Raw genomic sequence first — 20,908 nt, 5'->3', positions numbered from 1 at the left:
CATTCCTTTGTCCAGTGAACCACATATTGTCAGAACTCTCCACCACGACCTGTCCTTCTCGGGTGGCCCTGGATGGCATGGAGAATGGGAAAGGAAGGTAGGCATCAGGCTGGCACACTTGGGCACAAGGTGCTGGAGAGTGTGCAGGCTTCTGAGGTGGAAAAGTGACAGACATGCTGAGCATCAGTAGTTGTGGCACTTCCAGGGAAATCATTCATGAACAAAAAGCTCCCAAATCTCTCTTAGGTTCTCCTCTGGTACCTCAGGTAGGCATCCTCCAGGTCAGCCAGGAAGCCAGGAATTCCATTCTGCAAAGAAAAGGAGATTGTCATTACTCTGTCCTCACAGCAACTACTCTTGATTCTCAGGATGTGGCAGAGGTGAAGGAAGATGCCTTGGGGAATAATAAATATGACAATAGGGCTCCTGATAAGATTTCAACAGAATGTTGTCACTGATTATGTAAAAGGCAAGACTCGGGACACAGATAAGGTAGGGTCCACAGTTGTCAGACCTTCCATATTTTAGCTTTTACTAGTAGAAAGCTAAGACAATTCTAAGACACTATTTTTGAAAAGAAAAAGAAAAACTCAGGAAATGGGACTGGGCTGGGCTGTGTGATTTTTCCAAAAAGATGAAAGAAAGGACTTGCTTTACAAAATTAGAAATTGGTAAGAATTGGAAGCAAGAGGTGGGATATGTCATTCCTTGTTTAGTGTTGAACATTGCCCAGACTTTCCCCAAATGTTGTTTTGGTTACTCCTTCTCTACATTGTGGAAATATCCATCCCCGTTTTTTTTTTTGTTTGTTTGTTTTTTTTTTCTTTTTTGAAGGGAAGAAACTGATAGCTTCCCTAGATTACATAGTCAAAAGTAGGGACCAGAATTCAAATTATGATGTGTTTTATTCAAGTTTGTGTACTTTTTCACTCTCCCTGGGAATTGGTGAGCCCGCCAGCCCATAAGTAGGACTTCATAAAGCAGACTGAATGGTCTCCATGGGTGATCTGCATACCACTGAAGTCCCTTCTCCTTACAGAAAGAAAACACAAAAATGAAACTGGAGGCTTCCCCAGGCTTGAACATATCTCACTGTCTCCCAAGCCATGTTGGCCTAACTCCTCCATAAGCAGATACAGGGTCCACAAGCACCCTTGTTCCTTCAAGGAGCAGGTTATTGTCCAAAGGTTCCAGGGAGTGATGCTGGCAGGATCTTGGTGGGAAAATAGTGGGGAGCTGATATTCCAGGTAAGGATTTTGTCTTTACCTGGGTCTTTTGTCCCAACCTCAGTCCTGGGTGTTGGCAACCCCAGGCCTAACCAGAGTCAGTCAAACATGTTGCTTCGTAAAAGAGCATCATGAGGCCTGAGATTGCACATCTCTTCAGTCAAACAGCCCCACAGGCTAAGTCAATATTTGTCAAACACACTTCCCCTCCTGCCTCTGGGGGTCTCACCTGGGCAACCAAGTTGATGATCCAGGATGGAATACGGCCACCAGGGTTTATGAAGCAATGAATTAATACTAGAGAGGAAAAGAAAGGACAATTCAAAAGGAGGGAAAATACAGCAGCAAACATCCAGGTTTATATTCAGACCAAGACATTAAGGAGGGAGGTAACACACAATTTAAGTGGACTCTCCCATCTCCTTCATGGGAGACTTAATATAAACACTTTGGCAAATAGTCAAGGCACATTCTGCTGCTATTTATTAAACCCATGGCAAGTGCTAGATGGGGAGGGCATGGCAATCCACTCCAGTATTCTTGCCTGGAGAATCCCCATGGACAGAGGAGCCTGGCGGGCTACAGTCCATAGGTTGGACACGACTGAAGTGACTTAGCATAGCAGTGCATAGCATGGCATAAGTGCTAGATATTTGGATATATATCTCACTTAGTTATTTCTCTCAATTATCTTAATTATAAAAGTTGATAAAATTAAACTCCAGTTTATAAATGAAAAATTGAGACGTAGAAAAGTGGGGTGTCCATATGTATGTGGATTTATCTCTGGGCTTTCTATTTTGTTCCATTGATCTATATTTCTGTCTTTGTGCCAGTACCATACTGTCTTGATGACTGTGGCTTTGTAGCAGAGCCTGAAGTCAGGCAAGTTGATTCCTCCAGTTCCATTCTTCTTTCTCAAGATTGCTTTGGCTATTCGAAGTTTTTTGTATTTCCATACAAATCTTGAAATTATTTGTTCTAGTTCTGTGAAAAATATCACTGGTAGCTTGATAGGGATTGCATTGAATTTGTAAATTGCTTTGGGTAGTATACTCATTTTCACTATATTGATTCTTCCAATCCATGAACATGGTATATTTCTCCATTACTGTCCTCTTTGATTTCTTTCATCAGTGTTTTATAGTTTTCTATATATAGGTCTGTAGTTTCTTTAGGTAGATATATTCCTAAGTATTTTATTCTTTTCGTTGCAATGGTGAATGGAATTGTTTCCTTAATTTCTTTTTCTACTTTCTCATTATTAGTGTATAGGAATGCAAGGGATTTCTGAGTGTTGATTTTATATCCTGCAACTTTACTATATTCATTGATTAGCTCTAGTAATTTTCTGGTGGAGTCTTTAGGGTTTTCCATGTAGAGGATCATGTCATCTGCACACAGTGAGAGTTTTACTTCTTCTTTTCCAATTTGGATTCCTTTTATTGCTTTTTCTGTTCTGATTGCTGTTGCCAAAACTTCCAGAACTATGTTGAACAGTAGCAGTGAAAGTGAGCACCCTGGTCTTGTTCCTGACTTTAGGGGAAATGCTTTCAATTTTTCACCATTGAGGATAATGTTTGCTGTGGGTTTGTCATATATAGCTTTTATTATGTTGAGGTATGTTCCTTCTATTCCTGCTTTCTGAAGAGTTTTTATCATAAATGGATGTTGAATTTTGTCAAAGGCCTTCTCTGCATCTATTGAGATAATCATATGGCTTTTATTTTTCAATTTGTTAATGTGGTGAATTACATTGATTGATTTGTGGATATTGAAGAATCCTTGCATCCCTGGGATAAAGCCCACTTGGTCATGGTGTATGATCTTTTTAATATGTTGTTGGATTCTGATTGCTAGAATTTTGTTGAGGATTTTTGCATCTATGTTCATCAGTGATATTGGCCTGTAGTTTTCTTTTTTGTAGCATCTTTGTCAGGTTTTGGTATTAGGGTGATGGTGGCCTCATAGAATGTGGAGATTCCTTAAAAAATTGCAAGTAGAACTGCCTTATGACCCAGCAATCCCACTGCTGGGCATACAAACCAAGGAAACCAGAATTGAAAGAGACACATGTACCCTAATGTTCATCGCAGCACAGTTTATAATAGCCAGGACATGGAAACAACCTAGATGTCCATCAGCAGATGAATGGATAAGAAAGCTGTGGTACATATACACAATGGAGTATTACTCAGCCATTCAAAAGAATACATTTGAATCAGTTCTGATGAGATGGATGAAACTGGAGCCGATTATACAGAGTGAAGTAAGCCAGAAAGAAAAAGGCCAATACAGTATGGAATACAATATGGAATTTAGAAAGATGGCAATGACGACCCTGTATGAAAGACAGCAAAAAAGACACAGATGTGTAGAGCGGACTTTTGGACTCAGAGGGAGAGGGAGAGGGTGGGATGATTTGGGAGAATGGCATTGAAACATGTATGCTATCATGTAAGAATCAAATCGCCAGTCCATGTCCGATGTAGGATACAGCATGCTTGGGGCTGGTGCACGGAGATGACCCAGAGAGATGTTATGGGGAGGGAGGTGGGAGGGGGTTCATGTTTGGGAACGCATGTACACCGGTGGTGGATTCATGTCAATGTATGGCAAAACCAATACAGTATTGTAAAGTAAAATGAAGTAAAAATAAAAATTAAAAAAATAATAAAAATAAACAAAAAAAGAAAAGTGGGGTGATGCATCCAAGGTGGCAGATTTAACACACATCAGAACAACTGTTCAGATTTTACTGCAGTCTCAAGGCCACAGCCATTCCAGTCCATCAGGTGGCCACATGAACCCCTCCCAGATTCTCTCCTGAGTATGAAACTCAAGGCAGTATGGAACTCAACTCAGGTCCTGAGTCCTTTAGTTTTTGCTGAGTGAGAGGTACCTCCTCAGAGACGGTCCCATTAGCCTTCCTGCTCACCTCCAGCTAGAATGTGCAGTACAAAAACAGCCTGAAATGAATTCCTAAACCTTTTGGTTCACTTCAATGTTTTGATTTCATTTGGACAATGCATGAGTAAGTAAAAAATAGATTGATCAGATTTAAACATCCACCTTGCATTGTAGCCAAACTTCAGGGGTGAATTGAGTCTTCTCTGACCCTTGGAGCCCATGCCCAGTTCTCTGACCTCAGGGAAAACGCATCATGCATTTTCTGAGCCTCACAGTCACCGCAGCCTTCATAGGGTGCACCAGCACACCAACAGCTGCCTTCTTTTTACCTTTGCTCTGGTTACTGCCATCACTCTCCACAGCCAGCTTCACCTGGCACTGCCTCACCCGGATGAATCCTGACCTCTCTGGAAACTGTGGCACTGAGGTGCTCTTGGCCAGGACCGCCTGTATCTTCCGCCCTCTGAAGTCCAGTTCTCTCCGCTGCTGCACATAGACGCACTACACTGCCAGTCAAGGCAAGACCAGAGTCAAACCTCTCAGATGGATAAAAGGAAAGCTCACAAGTCAGAAGCAAAAGGCTATTATTTTGTCGCCTCCACTTGGTGTTTGCTCCCTTAAACTGTCAGTTCACTTCCTGCTTGGTCTGCCTAACTTCCCTGCAGAGCCCTGTCGCCTCCCACCTGGTGTTCTCTTTTCATAGCAGGTTTGGTGTATATACTCAGTTCCCAGCTGGTGTCTGACTCTTTGTGACCCCATGGACTCTAGCCTGACAGGTTCTTCTGTCCATAGAATTTCCCAGGCAGGAATACTGGAGTGGGTTGCCAGGTCCTCCTCCAGGGAATCTTCCTGACCCAGGGCTCAAACCCACAGCTTCTGCATATCTTGTACTGGCAGGCAGATTCTTCACCATTGAGCCACCTGGGAAGCTCAAGAGCATGCATTACCTACCTGTCAATGATTCCTTGCTGCTCTAATTATGAGGGAAACCCACTCCTCCTTTCTCCAATAAAGCAATGAGATCTCAGAGGATTGGTCATTTATCAGCTGTTATCCTGGGTAACTTAACTTTTCTGAGATTCGGCTTCACTTCACTTCCCTGGTGGCTCACAGGATAAAGCATCTGCCCGCAATGCAGGAGACCCGGGTTCAATCCCTGGGTTGGGAAGATCCCCTGGAGAAGGAAATGGCAACCCACTCCAGTATTCTTGCCTGGAGAATCCCATGGACAAAGGAGGCTGGCGGGCTACACTCCACGGGGTCGCAAAGAGTCGGACATGACTGAGTGACTTTTTCACTTTCACTGTGTAAGAAAAGAGAGTAACACTGCCTGTAGACAGGCTTGGTGGGGGCATTGGAGAAAGACTGGAGCAGAATCTCACTCAGGAAACAATGGGGTCATTGCTCTCTGTCCTCCCCTTAAGCCCTAATCATTGACCTCTGGGCACAGAGGATGGTCAGGCAAGCTTACTTACACCTGGTGACCACAGAAAGATATGTAGATATCCATATATTGGTAGGCAAATGTCCTCAGTGGTTCTGGTTCAGGTTCACCAAGAGTAATATAATCGTTTCATCTCAATAAAGATTCACAGACCAGCCACTATGTCTACGGCACTATTACAGGGAAGGTAATTCAATTTTAAGAAACTGAGCAGGAAACACACACGCACAGGGTCCAGAGCCAATGCTGGGGGAGGAGGGGTGGTGGAGAGAGCTGGAAATGCGGGGCCTGAGTTCCATCCCCGAGTTGGCTGCTAACCGCCTGACTGTGCGCCTCGGTCACCTTAACTCTCTCGGTCCCAGCTACCTCCTCTACAGACTGAGGGAGTGTATTGAATACTCTTAAAGAAAAGTTGTTTTCAGGCCCCCAAATCTGTGGTACAAGGATTTTCTAAGAAAATTCTCAGGAAAGTATGAGCTGCCTTCCCACAATTATAGATGCTCCATGTCGTCAGACCCAGAAATCACACTGAGATGTCTGAAAGCTACACAAGAAGTAACAGCTTTAGTAGATGCTTATGCAAAAGTCAGAGACAAAGTTGTCCACACCTTCTCGATATACCGCCATTGGGTCATGGCCATGGGGAACAAAAACACTTAGAAAGCTGAATAATAGTATGCATTCGAAAAGGATACATCTCTGTGGGACAATAAAAAAGGGAACTCCATTTTCATGTAGATCACGGTTTCTCCATTGCATTCTGTTTCATAGGCTTCTATTAGACAAAGCAAAACAAAAAAACAACACAAAAGACGTTATTGCATCTGGCAGTCTTTGGCTTCAATTAACAAGAAGCTTTCATATGACAACCTTATAGGGTGATAAACCACTAACTCATGAGGCATTGAATTTTAGAGGAAGTCAGGTATTTAGAACCACTGAAATCTTGTTGACCAGGGACAGTGTCTGATAGATATAAAAAGACAGTAAAAATAAAAGAACCCAACAAAACTTGTTCATTGTATACTACAAACAACATTCTAACACAGAATGCAGTGAAACAAAATTGGGCATCCAAAAATAAAATTTCAAGTTCTAAAATCTTGGTAATCATCAGATGGCACTACAGTGCCAATAATTTTTCTGTTGTGAACTTTCTCCTCATCTTCAATTTTGTGACATATTACAGTTCAGTTCAGTTCAGTTCAGTCACTCAGTCGTGTCCAACTCTTTGCGACCCCATGAATCACAGCATGCCAGGCCTCCCTGTTCATCACCATCTCTCAGAGTTCACTCAGACTCACGTCCATCAAGTCCGTGATGCCATCCAGCCATCTCATCCTCAGTCGTCCCCATCTCCTCCTGCCCCCAATCCCTCCCAGCATCAGAGTCTTTACCAATGAGTCAACCCTTCACATAAGGTGGCAAAAGTACTGGAGTTTCAGCTTCAGCATCATTCCTTCCAAAGAAATCCCAGGGTTTATCTCCTTCAGAATGGACTGGTTGGATCTCCTTGCAGTCCAAGGGACTCTCAAGAGTCTTCTCCAACACCACAGTTCAAAAGCATCAATTCTTTGGCACTCACCCTTCTTCACAGTCCAACTCTCACATCCATACTTGACCACAGGAAAAACCATAGGCTTGACTAGATGGACCTTAGTCAGCAAAGTAATGTCTCTGCTTTTGAATATGCTATCTAGGTTGCTCATAACTTTTCTTCCAAGGAGTAAGCATCTTTTAATTTCATGGCTGCAGTCACCATCTGCAGTGATTTTGGAGCCCCAAAAAATAAAGTCTGACACTGTTTCCACAGGTGTCCTGGAACTGAGCAACCCAGTTTAGAAATGAAGTTTCCAGAGAGGTTACTGTTCTTCCTAAAAATCTAGAAAGTGGCTTAATTATGCTAACTGTAAGATTTTTGCCTCTCTCCCATGTTGCTTTATGTCACAGTTACAGGGACCAAATCTCCTTAATATCCACCATGCTACTATGTGCAAATAGCATCAGCTCTTGGAGAGAGAGAGCAAAGTGACGCTATGAAGTGCACAGCCTCTGTGCCCAAGCTGTGTGGGAAGAGTCCAACTAACCATTTAGAGAAGGAGCCAAGCCTAAGTTTCTGAAGGAAACAAGAGAATCCTTTGAGAAGGTGCTGACAGCACAGAAATGTGTTATTTAATTCAGCTTTTGAAAGAAAGAAAACCTATTAGAAGCAGACCATGAAGTAAAGAATTTATCAGTTCATTACTACAAGAGGTTGAAGATGACCTTGAAAGGAAGGGAATGAGTAGACAACTGCTGCTTTTGCCTGCTCAGCTATGACTCTCCCTTTCTTGCACCAGAATCTCATTCTCCTTCAGGGCATCACTTTTACCTCCTTCTCCACTATGTGGTTTAAGCAGGACTGCTCAGTTCAGTTCAGTCACTCAGTCGTTTTCGACTCTGAGACCCTATGGACAGCAGCACGACAGGCCTCCCTGTCCATCATCAACTCCCGGGGTTTACTCAAACTCATGTCCATTGAATCAGTGATGCCATCCAACCATCTCATCCTCTGTCATCCCCTTCTCCTCCCACCTTCAATCTTTTCCAGCATCAGGATCTTTTCAAATAAGTCAGCTCTTCCCATCAGGTGGCCAAACTATTGGAGTTTCAGCTTCAACATCAATTCTTCCAAGGAACACTCGGGACTGACCTCCTTTAGGATAGACTAGTTGGATCTCCTTGCAGTCCAAAGGACTCTCAAGAGTATTCTCCAACACCACAGTTCAAAAGCATCAATTCTTCAGTGCTCAGCTTTCTTTATAGTCCAACTCTGACATCCATACATGACTACCGGAAAAACCATAGTTTTGACTATGCAGACTTTTGTTGGCAAGGTAATGACTCTGCTTCTTAATATGCTGTCTAGGTTGGTCATAACTTTCTTTCCAACGAGTAAGCATCTTTTAATTTAATGTCTGCAGTCACCATCTGCAGTGATTTTTGAGCCCTCCAAAATAAAGTCAGCCACTATTTCCACCATTTCCCAATCTGTTTTCCATGAAGTGATGTGGCCAGATGCCATGATCTTAGTTTTCTGAATGTTGAGCTTTAAGCCAACTTTTTCACTCTCCTCTTTCACTTTTATTAAGAGGGTCTTTAGTTCTTCACTTTCTGCCATAAGGGTGGTGTCATCTGCTTATGTGAGGTTATTGATATTTTCCCCAGCAATCTTGATTCCAGCTTGTGCTTCATCCAGCCCAAAGTTTCTCATGATGTACTCTGCATATAAGTTAAATAAGCAAGGTGGCAGTATACAGCCTTGGCATACTCCTTTCCCAATTGGGAAGCAGTCTGTTGTACCATGTCCAGTTATAACTGTTGCTTCCTGACCTGCATACAGATTTCTTGAGGCAGGTCAGGTTGTCTGGTATTTCCAGACTGACTCAGTGTTAATTTCAAGGCTGGGAAAATCAGCAGGACATGGTCACAGTGATTAGTTCAGGGAAGGCATATGTGGACAGAATCCTGGCTTGCCACTCTAGCAAGTTTAGGCCCAAAAGTGGCTTTGTAAAGGTTCTCGAGTAGCTTATAGAAGATCTGGGAGAACCAGAGTTAGGTTAAGAACCTCAGGATTATTCCAGAAAAGTCAAACTACCGCATCCTCTGGACCATACTCCACAGTGTGGACTGTTGATAGCAAGTACCACACATCAGAGGCTCTGTAAATGGCTACAGCACATGACTGAATCGCAACTGGTAGGGAGATGGACAGAGAACATCTGGCTTCTCCCTCGACTATATGGCACCACCATTCCCCATAAAGTAAGAGTATTTGAAAACAGTATGTGGCCCTAAACCATGATAAACATGCCAAAGAAAATAATATATGATCCAGGCTGAGGCGAGAAGAGCCAATCCTGAGACTCTGGATGCCATCAGTAGGAAAATTCCTGGTCCTCTGGGGTTGTGTACTTAGTTAAAATGTAAGCCTGCATCTTCTGGTGGCCTCTCTGCATGACATAGAATCTGCCTGAGAATTTGGTCAATACAGAAGAAAACAGAGTCAAGCTGGAGAAATGAACTATTACGTGTAGCTATCCTGGAAGCCAGACAACCATGGATTTTCTATGTCCTGAACCAATACACACTTTTTCCTTTCATTACACTGCAATTTGTTAGCTTTTCTTCCTTGCAACCAGGATTTCTAACCATAGCAAGTGCCTGTCAGGGTTTCTGCCCCCTGGGCTAGCTGTATCTATTCCACTGTGCCTGGGACAGCAGAGGTCACTCCCTGTGCTAAGTGCCAGAAAGATCCCCTATCTAATGCCACTCATAATTCTCCATTATTTTTGGGAAAAATCTAAGAAGCGTAGGCAGGTGACCAACCTAGGCCCTTGGGTTTCTGGACTCTCCTTCCAGGCTAATTCCAGATTCTGCTACCCCAACAATTCAAAAGCATCCAACTGCTCACAGATTAAAAAAAAAAAAATCATATTGTTTCATGCCTTCCTCATTTTATTCATATTGTTCCCTGGGCCAAATGTCCTTAACCCACTCACACTTCACTTTTCACCTCACCATGTATATATATTCTTGCTGTTTATAAAACTTTGATTCAATTTGTTAAACAAAGCTCAGACACCACTTCCTCCAAGAAGCCTTCCATGCTCTTCCAGGTGTGTGTGTGTGTGTGTGTGTGTGTGTGTGTGTGTGTGTGTATGAGATGACAACAAACTTGTAGTAAGTTCAAACAGGAGCAAACAGGAGCGTGAATCTATTAAAGTATAAAAAGGAAGTCCTAGAAATATTGAAGGCATATTTCAGCACAGCACCTCAGATATCTGAGCCAAAATTTAAAATGAAACATAGTATAATAGAAAGTAAACCTATTGATCTCTGCTGGTTAGAGAAAATAGCAATAGATCCTACCTTCTAATTGATTTTTTTAAAGAAATACATGTCACTCACCTATAACTTGTGGGATCCGCCATCTTATATAGCCTAAATCCATACAGATATCTGCAAGTAGATCTGGTGGAGCTCTCAGAGTACCAATGAGCTTATACTCATAAAGTCCAGTTGGCTGTAAAATGAGGACAGATAGAAACAGCCTATTGATTCTCAAGTTGCTATTACACAGCATATGAAAAATAGTTGCTTGTGCCATCTCACTACTGGGCATCTCCTCTGCAGTCTTGGAAATGCAATGGTGAAAAAACAGGTGAAGATCTTGCTGATCTTGCTGTCATAGTTCCTTTTGTTCTTTGCCACAGGTGCTGGTGATAGCTATCCAGGCAATTTAAGTAGGATAAAAGAAGGTTATGTGATAAATTGTGTCTAGTTTTGGGGGACTGGTGGTTTGTTGCATATCACCAGGTGTTCAGGGAATGTCTCTATGAGGGATTTATCAGAAGAGTTTGTTCTGTGTATTAGAAGGAGCTGGCCATGGAAAGATGAGAAAAGCCCATTCCTGGCAGGGAGAAGACTCACAGGCTGATGGATTGATTGTCTTACTCAAAGAACAGAAAGTCAGGGAGACCAGAGAACTGTGATGGGGAAAAGTGATAGGAGCTGCTGTCAGAGAAGTAGTGGGGGCTGGATCCAGAGGGCTTTGTGAACCAAGGCAATGGGCAAAAAGATTTTATTCTAGTAGCTATGGAAAGCCAGTCAATAACTTAAAATAGGGAAATTTTTTTTTATTAGTTCCTGCTTCTTGATAGAAAATAGAGCATAAATGAGTAAGGAGATGGGTTAGAAGACCAGTACAATGATCCAGAGAAGAGAGGTTGATGATTGGCCAAAGCAGTAACAATAGTGACGGGGAAAAGTCAGTTATTTGGGGAAACATTTTGGAAGTAATGTCAACAGAAACTGCTGACAGGTTGCCTGTAGAGACAGAGATAGCTAGAACAAATCTTGTAACATTTGCTTAAACAACCAGGTAGATGGGAGATCCATTTTCTGAGAGAGAGAAAGCTTGCAGAGGTGGTGGTCTGTGGGCTGACCAAGAGTTCTATTTTGAGCATGTTGAGTTTGAAATGCATATTAAACACTCATGTGGAAATGTCACATAGGCAGAGTTCAGACTATTTTAGATAACCATGGGCCATAAGGAAACCCAAAACATTATTGTTTTACCAATTCCAGATGGCATTTTTCAGCAACTGCTTTTTTTTTTCTATAAAAAACTTGTGTATTAAAAAAAAATTTTTAAGAATGAAAAATGGATACATGTAGATAGAGAACAGATTTGTGGATACAACAGAAGAAGGAGAGGGTGGCACAAATTGAGAGAGTAGCATTGAAACATATATATTAACATATGTGGAATAGAAAGCTAGTGGAAGCTGTTGTAGGTCACAGCCTAGTGCTCTGTGACAACCTAGAGGGGTGGGATGAAGTGGGGGAGGAATGGAGGAGATGTATAAGAGGGAGGGGATATATATATACTTATGGCTGATTCACACTGTGGTATTGCAGAAAACAACACAACATTGTAAAGCAATTATCCTCCAATTAAAAAATTTTTAAATATTAAAAAAAGAATGAAATGGGGGAAGAAATGCCAGCTTCAAATCATACTGGTCCTTTTTACTCAGAAAAAAAAAGATTATTTCTAAATTTCTAAGTACAAGAGATTTTCCTTGTTTTCAAGCCATTTTCTGTGAGGATGTAGGCTGGAGGGGTACACTTCACTCTCTGTACAATGGCAACTAATTCTTGACACCCCTGCCAAAAGGTTTATTGTACAATTCCTGAACCTCTTAGCAAAGGGTTCTGTGTTAAGATTAAACTAACAACTTAATTCCAGTACAAAAACAAACAAACAAAAGAAACAAAAATGAACCTTTTAAATATACCTATACTTCCAGGTGCTAACGCAGGTCTAATGGCTAACCAAAGATTAATGAACCTACATTCTTAAACACTGTTCCAAGAACTTATGTGAAGTCAAGGTGTAAACGTGAAAATCTTTCTAGAGATCCTGAGGCTTCAAGGGTCTCCTGACTTAGGTGGCATAACAATAATTCTCAGTTTAGGAATCTCAGATGTCTGTGAAAGTACCTGGCAAAAAATGGAAAGTAAAGTTGAAACTGAATTCATAAGGATGTTTCAGCTCTAAGAGTATGTGGCATTATACCAAGACTTTTCAATCAGCAAATGAGAAACTGGTAGGTCTGACCTCCATGTGTGCTGTGCTATGGATGCCCCACAGGAAGAACAGGATTCAAGAGAAAAGTCCTCCTTCTCCTTCTGTCTCCTCCCATCAGCTTCACAGATGGGAAGAGGATGAGGCTTTATACCCAGCACACATCTACACCCACACACATTTTAGTTAGCTTGGGAAGACAAAGAATTAGCTTCTGTTTAAGAATAGTGTAGCCCCATTTTCTATACACAGTGAGAAAGAAAGATAGCTAGGTATAGAGATTATGATCTCCCCAACTTCACATGAATCAGCTTTGGTTATCTGGATAAATGAAGACAGACTGCTTCCTGGAACTAGTTCCCATCCCTCCTGAATGTATTGATAATTTTAACCCTTAGTGACTTCAGTCCTGTCATATTACAGAAAAGAAAAAGCCCTTAAGGAAGAGAAAAACAAAACAGTGTGATTTATGTGAATACCCAAGAATGAACTATCATGACAACTTTCTTTAAAACTCCCTTCATGGCAGGACTGAGAAATGCCAGAACACCAGAGGACAAATTGTGGGATGACATCTTTCCTTGTCCATCAGTAAAATGTTCTTTACAGGTATTTAGAAGCCTCATCCAAATTATTGCGTCAAAGACTCATTTCCTTTGAAAGAGGACCTCAGCGAACATATTCACAACTTCATTTTGTCTTTGAAACAATAAAGTGAATTTTTACAACTATAAAACTAATTCATATTCATTAAGAAAAATTATAAAATCTGAAGAAAATTTAAATGACATGTAATGCTAAAGTCCACAAATATCTAATTGCAATAAATGATATATTGCTTCTCTTTTGAAAACTTTTTATTGAAGTACAGTTGATTTACAATGTTGTATTAAATTCTGTTTAGTAAAGTGACTCAGTTATAGATATACATACCTTCTTTTCTATAGTCTTTTCCATTATGTTTTAATGTATCACAGGATATTGAATGTAGTTCCTGGGCTATATGGTAGGATTTTGTTGTTTACCCATCTTATATGTAAAAGTTTGCATCTGCGAGCCCCAAACTCCCAATGCTTCACACCCTCTCTCCATCTCCCCCAGGCAACAAATCTGTTCTCTATATCTCTTAGTCAGTTTTTGTTTCATAAACATGCTCATTTGTGTCCTACTTTAGAGTCTATATATAACTGGTAACATATGGTATTTGTCTTTCTCTTTCTGACCTGAACTTCACTTAGTATGATCATCTCTAGGTCCATTCTCATTGCTGCAAAGGGCATTATTTCATTATTTATAATGGCCCAGTGATGATTATATATATACATATACATATACACACCACATCTTCTTTATCCATTCATCTGTTGGTGGACATTTGGGTTGTTTCCCTCTCTTGACTATTATAAACAGTGCTGCTATGAACATACAGATGCATTTATGTTTTTGAATTATAGTTTTTCTGATTATATGCCCAGGAGTGGGATTGCTGGATCATATGGCAAATCTATTTTTAGTTTTTTGACATCCTCCATAATTTTTTCCATGACTGCATCGAATTACATTGCCACCAACCCTATTAAGAGGTTCCTTCTTCTCCACACTCTCTCTAGGATTTATTATTTGTAGATTTTTAATGATGTCCATTATGACTGATGTAAGGTGGTACCAGTGTTGTTTGGATTTTCATTTCTCTAATAATTAGTGACAATGAGCATCTTTTCATGTTCCTATTGGCATTCTGTATATATGTTCTTTGGAGAAATGTCTGTTTACGTCTTCTGCTCATTTTTTGGTTGGGTTGTTTGGTTTTTGGTTTTGGTTTTGGTTTGGTTTTTGTTATTTCGGAAGTTAAGTCATGTCAGTGGTATCATTTGCAAATATTTTCTCCAAGTCCATATTTCATCTTTCTGTTTTGTTTATGGTTTCCTTAGCTGTGAAAAATCCTGTAAGTTTCATTAGTTTCCATTTGTTTATTTTTGCTTTTATTTCCATTGCATTGGAAAACTGAACTAAGAAAACATTGTATACTTTAAATCAGAGAATGTTTTTCTTCTTCTAAGAATTTTATGGTGTCTTGTCTTATATTTAAATTTTAAGGCATTTTAAGTTTATTTTTGTGTATAGTGTGAGGATATATTCTAACTTCCTTGATTTACATGTGGCTGTCCAACATTCCTAACACTGGCTTGCTAAAAAGATTGCATTTTTCCCATTGCACATTTTAGTTTCCTTTATCAAAGATTAATTGTCCATAGGTATGTGGTTTTATTGATGAGCTGTCTATTCTGTTCCATTGACCTGAATATCTGTCTTGTGCCAGTACCATGCTGATTTAATTACTGTAGCTATGTAGTATTGTCTGAAGGTTATGACTCCTGCTTTGTTCTTTGTCCTCAGAACTGTTTTGGCAATTCTTTGTCTTTTATGTTTCCATATGAATTTTAGAATTATTTGTTATAGTTCTGGGAAAACTATCATAAATATGTTGATAAGTATTGCATTAAATCTGTATATTGCTTTGGGTAGTATGGCCACTTTAACAAAATTCTTCCAATCCAAGAGCATAGGATATCTTTCTATTTTTTTAATCTTATTTAATTACCTCTATTAATGTTTTATATTTATCAGTATGTAAGTCTTTCAACTCCTTGGTCATGTTTATTCCTAGATATTTTACTTTTCTGGGTCATAATTTAAAGCTTTTTTAAAAAAATCCCCTTTCTGATATATGACTGCTAGCATAAAGAAATGCAACTGATTTCTGTATGTTCATCTTATATCCTGCTACTTTGTTGAATTCATTTGCAAGTTCTAATATTTTGGTGTGAAGTCTTTAGTGTTTTGTATATGGGGTATTATGTCACATGCATATAATGATAATTTTATCTTTTCCCTACCATTCTGAATTATATTTTATTCATTTTTCTTGTCTGATTGCTATGGCTAACACACATGTCTTCAATATTATGTTGAAGAGAAGTGGTGAGAGTAGGCATCCTTGTTTTGTTCCCTATTTTATTGGGAAGGCTTTCAACTTTTCACCATTGATTTTTATGTTGGCTGTAGGTTTGTCATAAATATCTTTTATTTTATTGTGACTTGTTCCCTCTATATTCACTTTCATAAGGGTTTTTATCATGAATTGATGTGAAATTTTATCAAACTCTTGTTTTGCATCTATTAAAATTATTATGTGGTTTTGTCTTTTCTTTTGTTGATGTGGTATATCAGATTTATTTCTATATGTTGTGCCAGCCTTGTGGCCCTAGGATGAATCCCACTTGGTCATGGTGCATGATTTTTTTATATGTTGTTCAATTCAATTTATAAATATTTTATTGAGCATTACTGCATGTATATTCATCAAAAGATATTGGTCTGTAATTTTCTTTTTTGGTAGTGTCTTTGTTTTGTTTTAGTAGCAGGGTGACGGTGGCCCTATAGAATGCCTTTGGGCATGTTCCTTTCCCTTCAAACTTTAAGATGAGTATCAGAATGACCAGTCTAAATTCTTCTTTGTGTGTTTGGTAGAATTTGCCTGTGAAGCCATCTGGTCTTGGACTTTTATTTGTACAGATTTTTTTTTTTAATTAAAGATTCTGTTTCACTTCTAGTGATTGGTCTGTTCAAGCAATCTATTTCTACTGGATTCAGTTTTGGTGAGCTGTACGCCTCTAGAAAGTTTTCAGTTTCTTCTAATTTGTCAAATTTGTTGGCATATAATTGTTCATAGTCATATATATACATATATATATTTCTTCAGTATCAGTTGTTTTCCCTCTTTCACTTTTATTTTGTTTATTTGGTCTTCTTTCTTTTCTTCTTCATGAGCCTGGCCAGAGGTTTATAATTTTTTTTTATCCTTTCAAAGAACCAGGTCTTGGTTTTAGTGATTTTTCCATTATTTTTATCTCTATTGATTTCCTCTCTCAACTTTATTAACTCCTTCCTTAAGCTTCCTTGAAGTTTTGTTTGTTCTTCTTTTTCTAATTATTTTAGATGGTGAGTTTGATTTATTCACTTGAGATTTCTTATTTCTTAAAGAAGGCCTGTATCAATACGAGCTTTTCCCTGAGAACTATTTTGCCACATTCCATAGTGTTTGTATAGTTCTGTTTTCATTGTCATTTTCCTTGAAGTATTTTTTAGTTTCTTCTTTGATTTTATAATTTAAACACTTTTTAGTAGCATGCTGTTTAGTCTTCATGTAATTGTTTCTTCCCTTTCTTGTTTTTCAGGGATTGATTTCTAGTTTCATGTCATTGTGGTCAGAAATGATGCTTGAGATAATTTCTATAACTCTTAAATTTGTTGAGGCTTGTTTTGTGCTCTAGCATGTGGTCAGTTGTAGAGAATGTTCCCTGTGCACTTGAAAAGAATGTGTATTCTGCTTTTTTGGAATAATACATATTTTTTTAAGTAAATAAATAATTCTTTGTAATACATGTTACATAATGAAAGTAACATGTTATAAATGGGTGGTGTTCTTATTTTGAAAGTGAAAGTCACTCAGTCATCAACAAAGATCATGGCATCTGGTCCTATCACTTCATTGCAAATAGATGGGGAAACAATGGAAACAGTGACAGACTTTATTTTCTTAGCCTCCAAAATCACTACAGCCAGGAAATTAAAAGATGCTTACTCCATTGAAGAAAAGCTATGACCAACCTGGATAGCATATTAAAAAGCAGAGACATTACTTTGCCGACAAAGGTCCATATAGACAAAGCTATGCTTTTTCCAGTAGTCATGTACGGGTGTGAGAACTGGACTATAGAGAAGGCTGAGTGCCAAAGAATTGATGCTTTTGAACTCTGGTGTTGGAGAAGACTCTTGAGAGGCCATTGGACTGCAACAAGATCAAACCAGTTAATCCTAAAGGAAATCAGCCCTGAATATTCATTGGAGGGACTGATGCTAAAGCAGAAACTCCAATGCTTTGGCCACCTGATATGAAGAACTGACTCATTAGAATAGACCTTGATGCTGGGAAAAATTGAAGGCAGGAGAAGGGGAAAACAGAGGATGAGATAGTTGGATGGCATCACTGACTCAATGAACATGAATTTGAGCAAGCTCCAGGAGTTGGTGATGGACAGGGAGGCCTGGCATGCTGCTGTCCATGGGGTCACAAAGAGTCGGATATGACTGAGTGACTGAACGGAGTGACTGTTCTTATTTTAAAGACTATAATTTTAAAGCTATAAAAAGATCATGCCTAATTTATTTTCATTAGTTATTTCTGTTTCCAAACAATTTTACAAATGTGAATATTGTTAAATAATTATTCCATATAAGCCTGGTCCATAATTATATTTTTTTCATTTTGAAAGTGGTAAGTTTTATTAGAGATAAATTTTAGAGTAGAGGACATTAATATTTGAAGTGTCTTTATACATTTCATAAATCTTTAAGATAGTTGTTTTCTCTATACAATCACCAGTATCAAAGGAGCATCTCATCAAGATTGAGTACCATTGTTTGTACAAAAGAAAAGACAATAAATCAGTTATTTGGGCAATGTTTTTAGTATTGATGTGTAAGTCTATTTCAAATTTTATAAACTCTTTCAAACTTGTTGCTATACTTGTCAACTATATTAACACTTCAATGACTTCAAACAAGTTTACTCAAGATGTTCTTGGCTTTTCCTAAAGCTCCTCCAGAAAACCAGTTCTAAGAATGGTTCATTTTTTCTTAGTTTAAAGTAAAACATATTGCATGGTTTTCTATATTCCATTTATAGGGTATTTCATTTGCTATACTTCATATATCTAGATAATTTTTCAATAGTAGAGAGTCAGTGACTATAAAATATATAATACAATTAATAGAAGAAATAAAATAGTTCTTAGAGCACATACTATCTTTCTTAGAGAGAAACGCTATGGTCCTATGCATAGTTAATAAATTTTCTGGTTTCCTATGCAGGTAGAAGTGGCTATATGGCACTTCCTTTCTGTTTTGAATATACACATGATATCTACAACTGCAGAAGCTATTTTGTGACAAGAGAAAAAAGGATGGGGACTAAAGAGATTTAAAGAGTTTTGCCAGCCACATTGATAAGCTGATCCAAATCAGAAACTGCTGACCTCTAAACTACTTGTTATCTAGAAAAACAAACCTCTCTTTGATTGTCATTTTTAATTCAGTTTTATTTTACTTGCACCAATAAGCAATTCTAATTATTGCAAGTGGACCTTACTGGTGATGAATTTTACTTCAGTTCTGTGATCCTGGAAAACAGTAGTTAAGAAACTCACTCACCCTTTGTATTCAAAAAAAAAAAAAAAATCAGTTTACCACTAAAAAAATCACCTTTCCCCCATGATTTGGATGAGAGTCATATACACACCCCTTGTTCACTTTTCACAAGGCCAGACACAATGCTTCTACATTCCCTTTCTATGTCCCATTAGTAATCAGCTAAACTGCCTACTCTACTGACCAGTAGGGTCAAAATGCTTGTTAACTGAACTAAAGTGTCTGTCCTCCCTCCAGAACCCTAAACTTGGCCCAGCCTCAGTCTGAGCAGCATCACATCCAGCCACCACTGAGAATAAACTGGCTTAGGGTAAGAAATTCTCTGTTACATTTTCCAGTTATATCACCTCATTTCACTCCCCACATGTGGCTTAAACCTTGCTGACTTAAAAAAGGCCTTTCTGCCTCACTCCTGAGACACTCTGAAGTTTATGGTCAAAGCACTCTCCCTACTATGATAATCCCCAAACCCTTGGCAAATAATAGTTTTGAATGAAAGTCCTCTTACTAAGTGAAAGTTTTTTTTTTATTTGACTTTAAAGTATACTGTCAAATACTTTAAATAAAAATATTCTATTAAAATACTTAGAGAAACACTGCTGCCTATAGTACATTTATTTATCCTAAGAAGAATAAATTATGTAAGAGGTAATATGTTTATATATGAGAAATGTCCAAATGTCATAAAGCATGCATTTGACATTTGCAATTCCTGCATAGGAGTAATTTCTACAGAGTAGTAATCCCCACTGTTCCTACACCCTGACCTCGAGAAAGGCATCACTCATTTTCTTCAATTATGGTGTTTATCTGCATTTACATAACTAACTACAAGATAGCCTTGATAAATCACATTTCTCTAATCCTGTCAGTATGTACTTGAGTGTACATTGAATTTCCTTTGCCTCTCCTAGAAGAGCTCATTTCCATTCTCCATGGGCCAGGAAACCTCCCAAATCTACCACTGTGGCAGCTATCCAGCACCGACTTTCTATGGCATGTAACAGGCTCAGAAGGTATGAAAAGTAAACATTTTTCATTAAGGAAAATCACTCCTAATGGCAGGTGTCAAAGCTGCAGCTGCTATTGGGAAGTGTGTACCATAACAATTAAGAAAAAAGACAGCTGACTAAATCTGATTCAATATTTGATATCTCTCCAAAAACACATGCCAAATTTAATCCTGAAGGACTGCAGAGAAACAGATAAAATAACACTGATAGTTAATGTTTACTGCATCCTTACTGAATACCTTACCCTGGGTTAAGTGCCTTACGGGGTTCACTCCACTTAATGTACACAGTGAAAACATGAGGTATAGACCATTAGTAAACTCAATTACAGACAACAAAAAAGAGGTTTAAAGAAGTTCTGAGAAATTCCCAGAAAAGTTAATTCTGTAGAGGTAAGAAGTAACTTGGTGTTTGTCTGGAACTGGAAATGGGAACAGCAAGGGACTGCAAATGAGCAAGACATTTCTTTGGAGGTTACACAAATGTTCCAAACTTAAACTCTTGTGAATGTTGCATAACCCCATAAATTTACTAAAAATCATTGAATTGTACACTTTTTTTTTTTTTTTTTTTTTTGGACCCCAGCCGGGGCATCCCGAGGCGGCGGCCTCAACGGAGCTGGGGAGACGCGGGGTCAGGTCTGCACGAGCTAGCCGCGGCGCGGCAGGCCTCGACCCGGGCGGCGCCACCAAGACGCACCGCCGCGTGGCTCCGAGCCCCGGAGAGAGTCGAAATGCGGAGCGAATCCCTGGGTACGGCGGAAAGTCTGAATTGTACACTTTAAATGAAAAAGAATTTATAGGACTTAATAAATCTGTAAGGCTTTTAATTATATTATGAAACTCACCCAATGTCACACAACTGAGGAACCTGACTTGGAGTTTATTAGTTGCAACAGAACCTGGACTTGAA

At 39.1% G+C, this 20,908-nt stretch overlaps 1 protein-coding gene across 1 annotated transcript in view; it reads right to left on the bottom strand.

Annotated features, from left to right (window-relative positions):
* Positions 1-242: 242 nt before the first annotated feature.
* Positions 243-20,908, bottom strand: part of LOC138083558 (phosphatidylcholine transfer protein-like) — a 40,919-nt gene continuing 20,253 nt past the window's right edge. The window contains exons 2-6 of the mRNA XM_068977403.1: positions 10,532-10,646; positions 6,277-6,356; positions 4,467-4,638; positions 1,457-1,524; positions 243-308 (exon numbers count right to left, since the gene is read on the bottom strand). Coding sequence (XP_068833504.1) covers positions 243-308; positions 1,457-1,524; positions 4,467-4,638; positions 6,277-6,356; positions 10,532-10,646 — 501 coding nt within the window. The remainder of the gene's footprint in view (positions 309-1,456; positions 1,525-4,466; positions 4,639-6,276; positions 6,357-10,531; positions 10,647-20,908) is intronic.

The sequence above is a fragment of the Capricornis sumatraensis genome, chromosome 8 (genome assembly GCF_032405125.1).
Source record: "Capricornis sumatraensis isolate serow.1 chromosome 8, serow.2, whole genome shotgun sequence".
In the NCBI taxonomy this organism is placed as follows: domain Eukaryota; kingdom Metazoa; phylum Chordata; class Mammalia; order Artiodactyla; family Bovidae; genus Capricornis; species Capricornis sumatraensis.
This window is presented reverse-complemented; position numbering and strand designations above follow the sequence as displayed.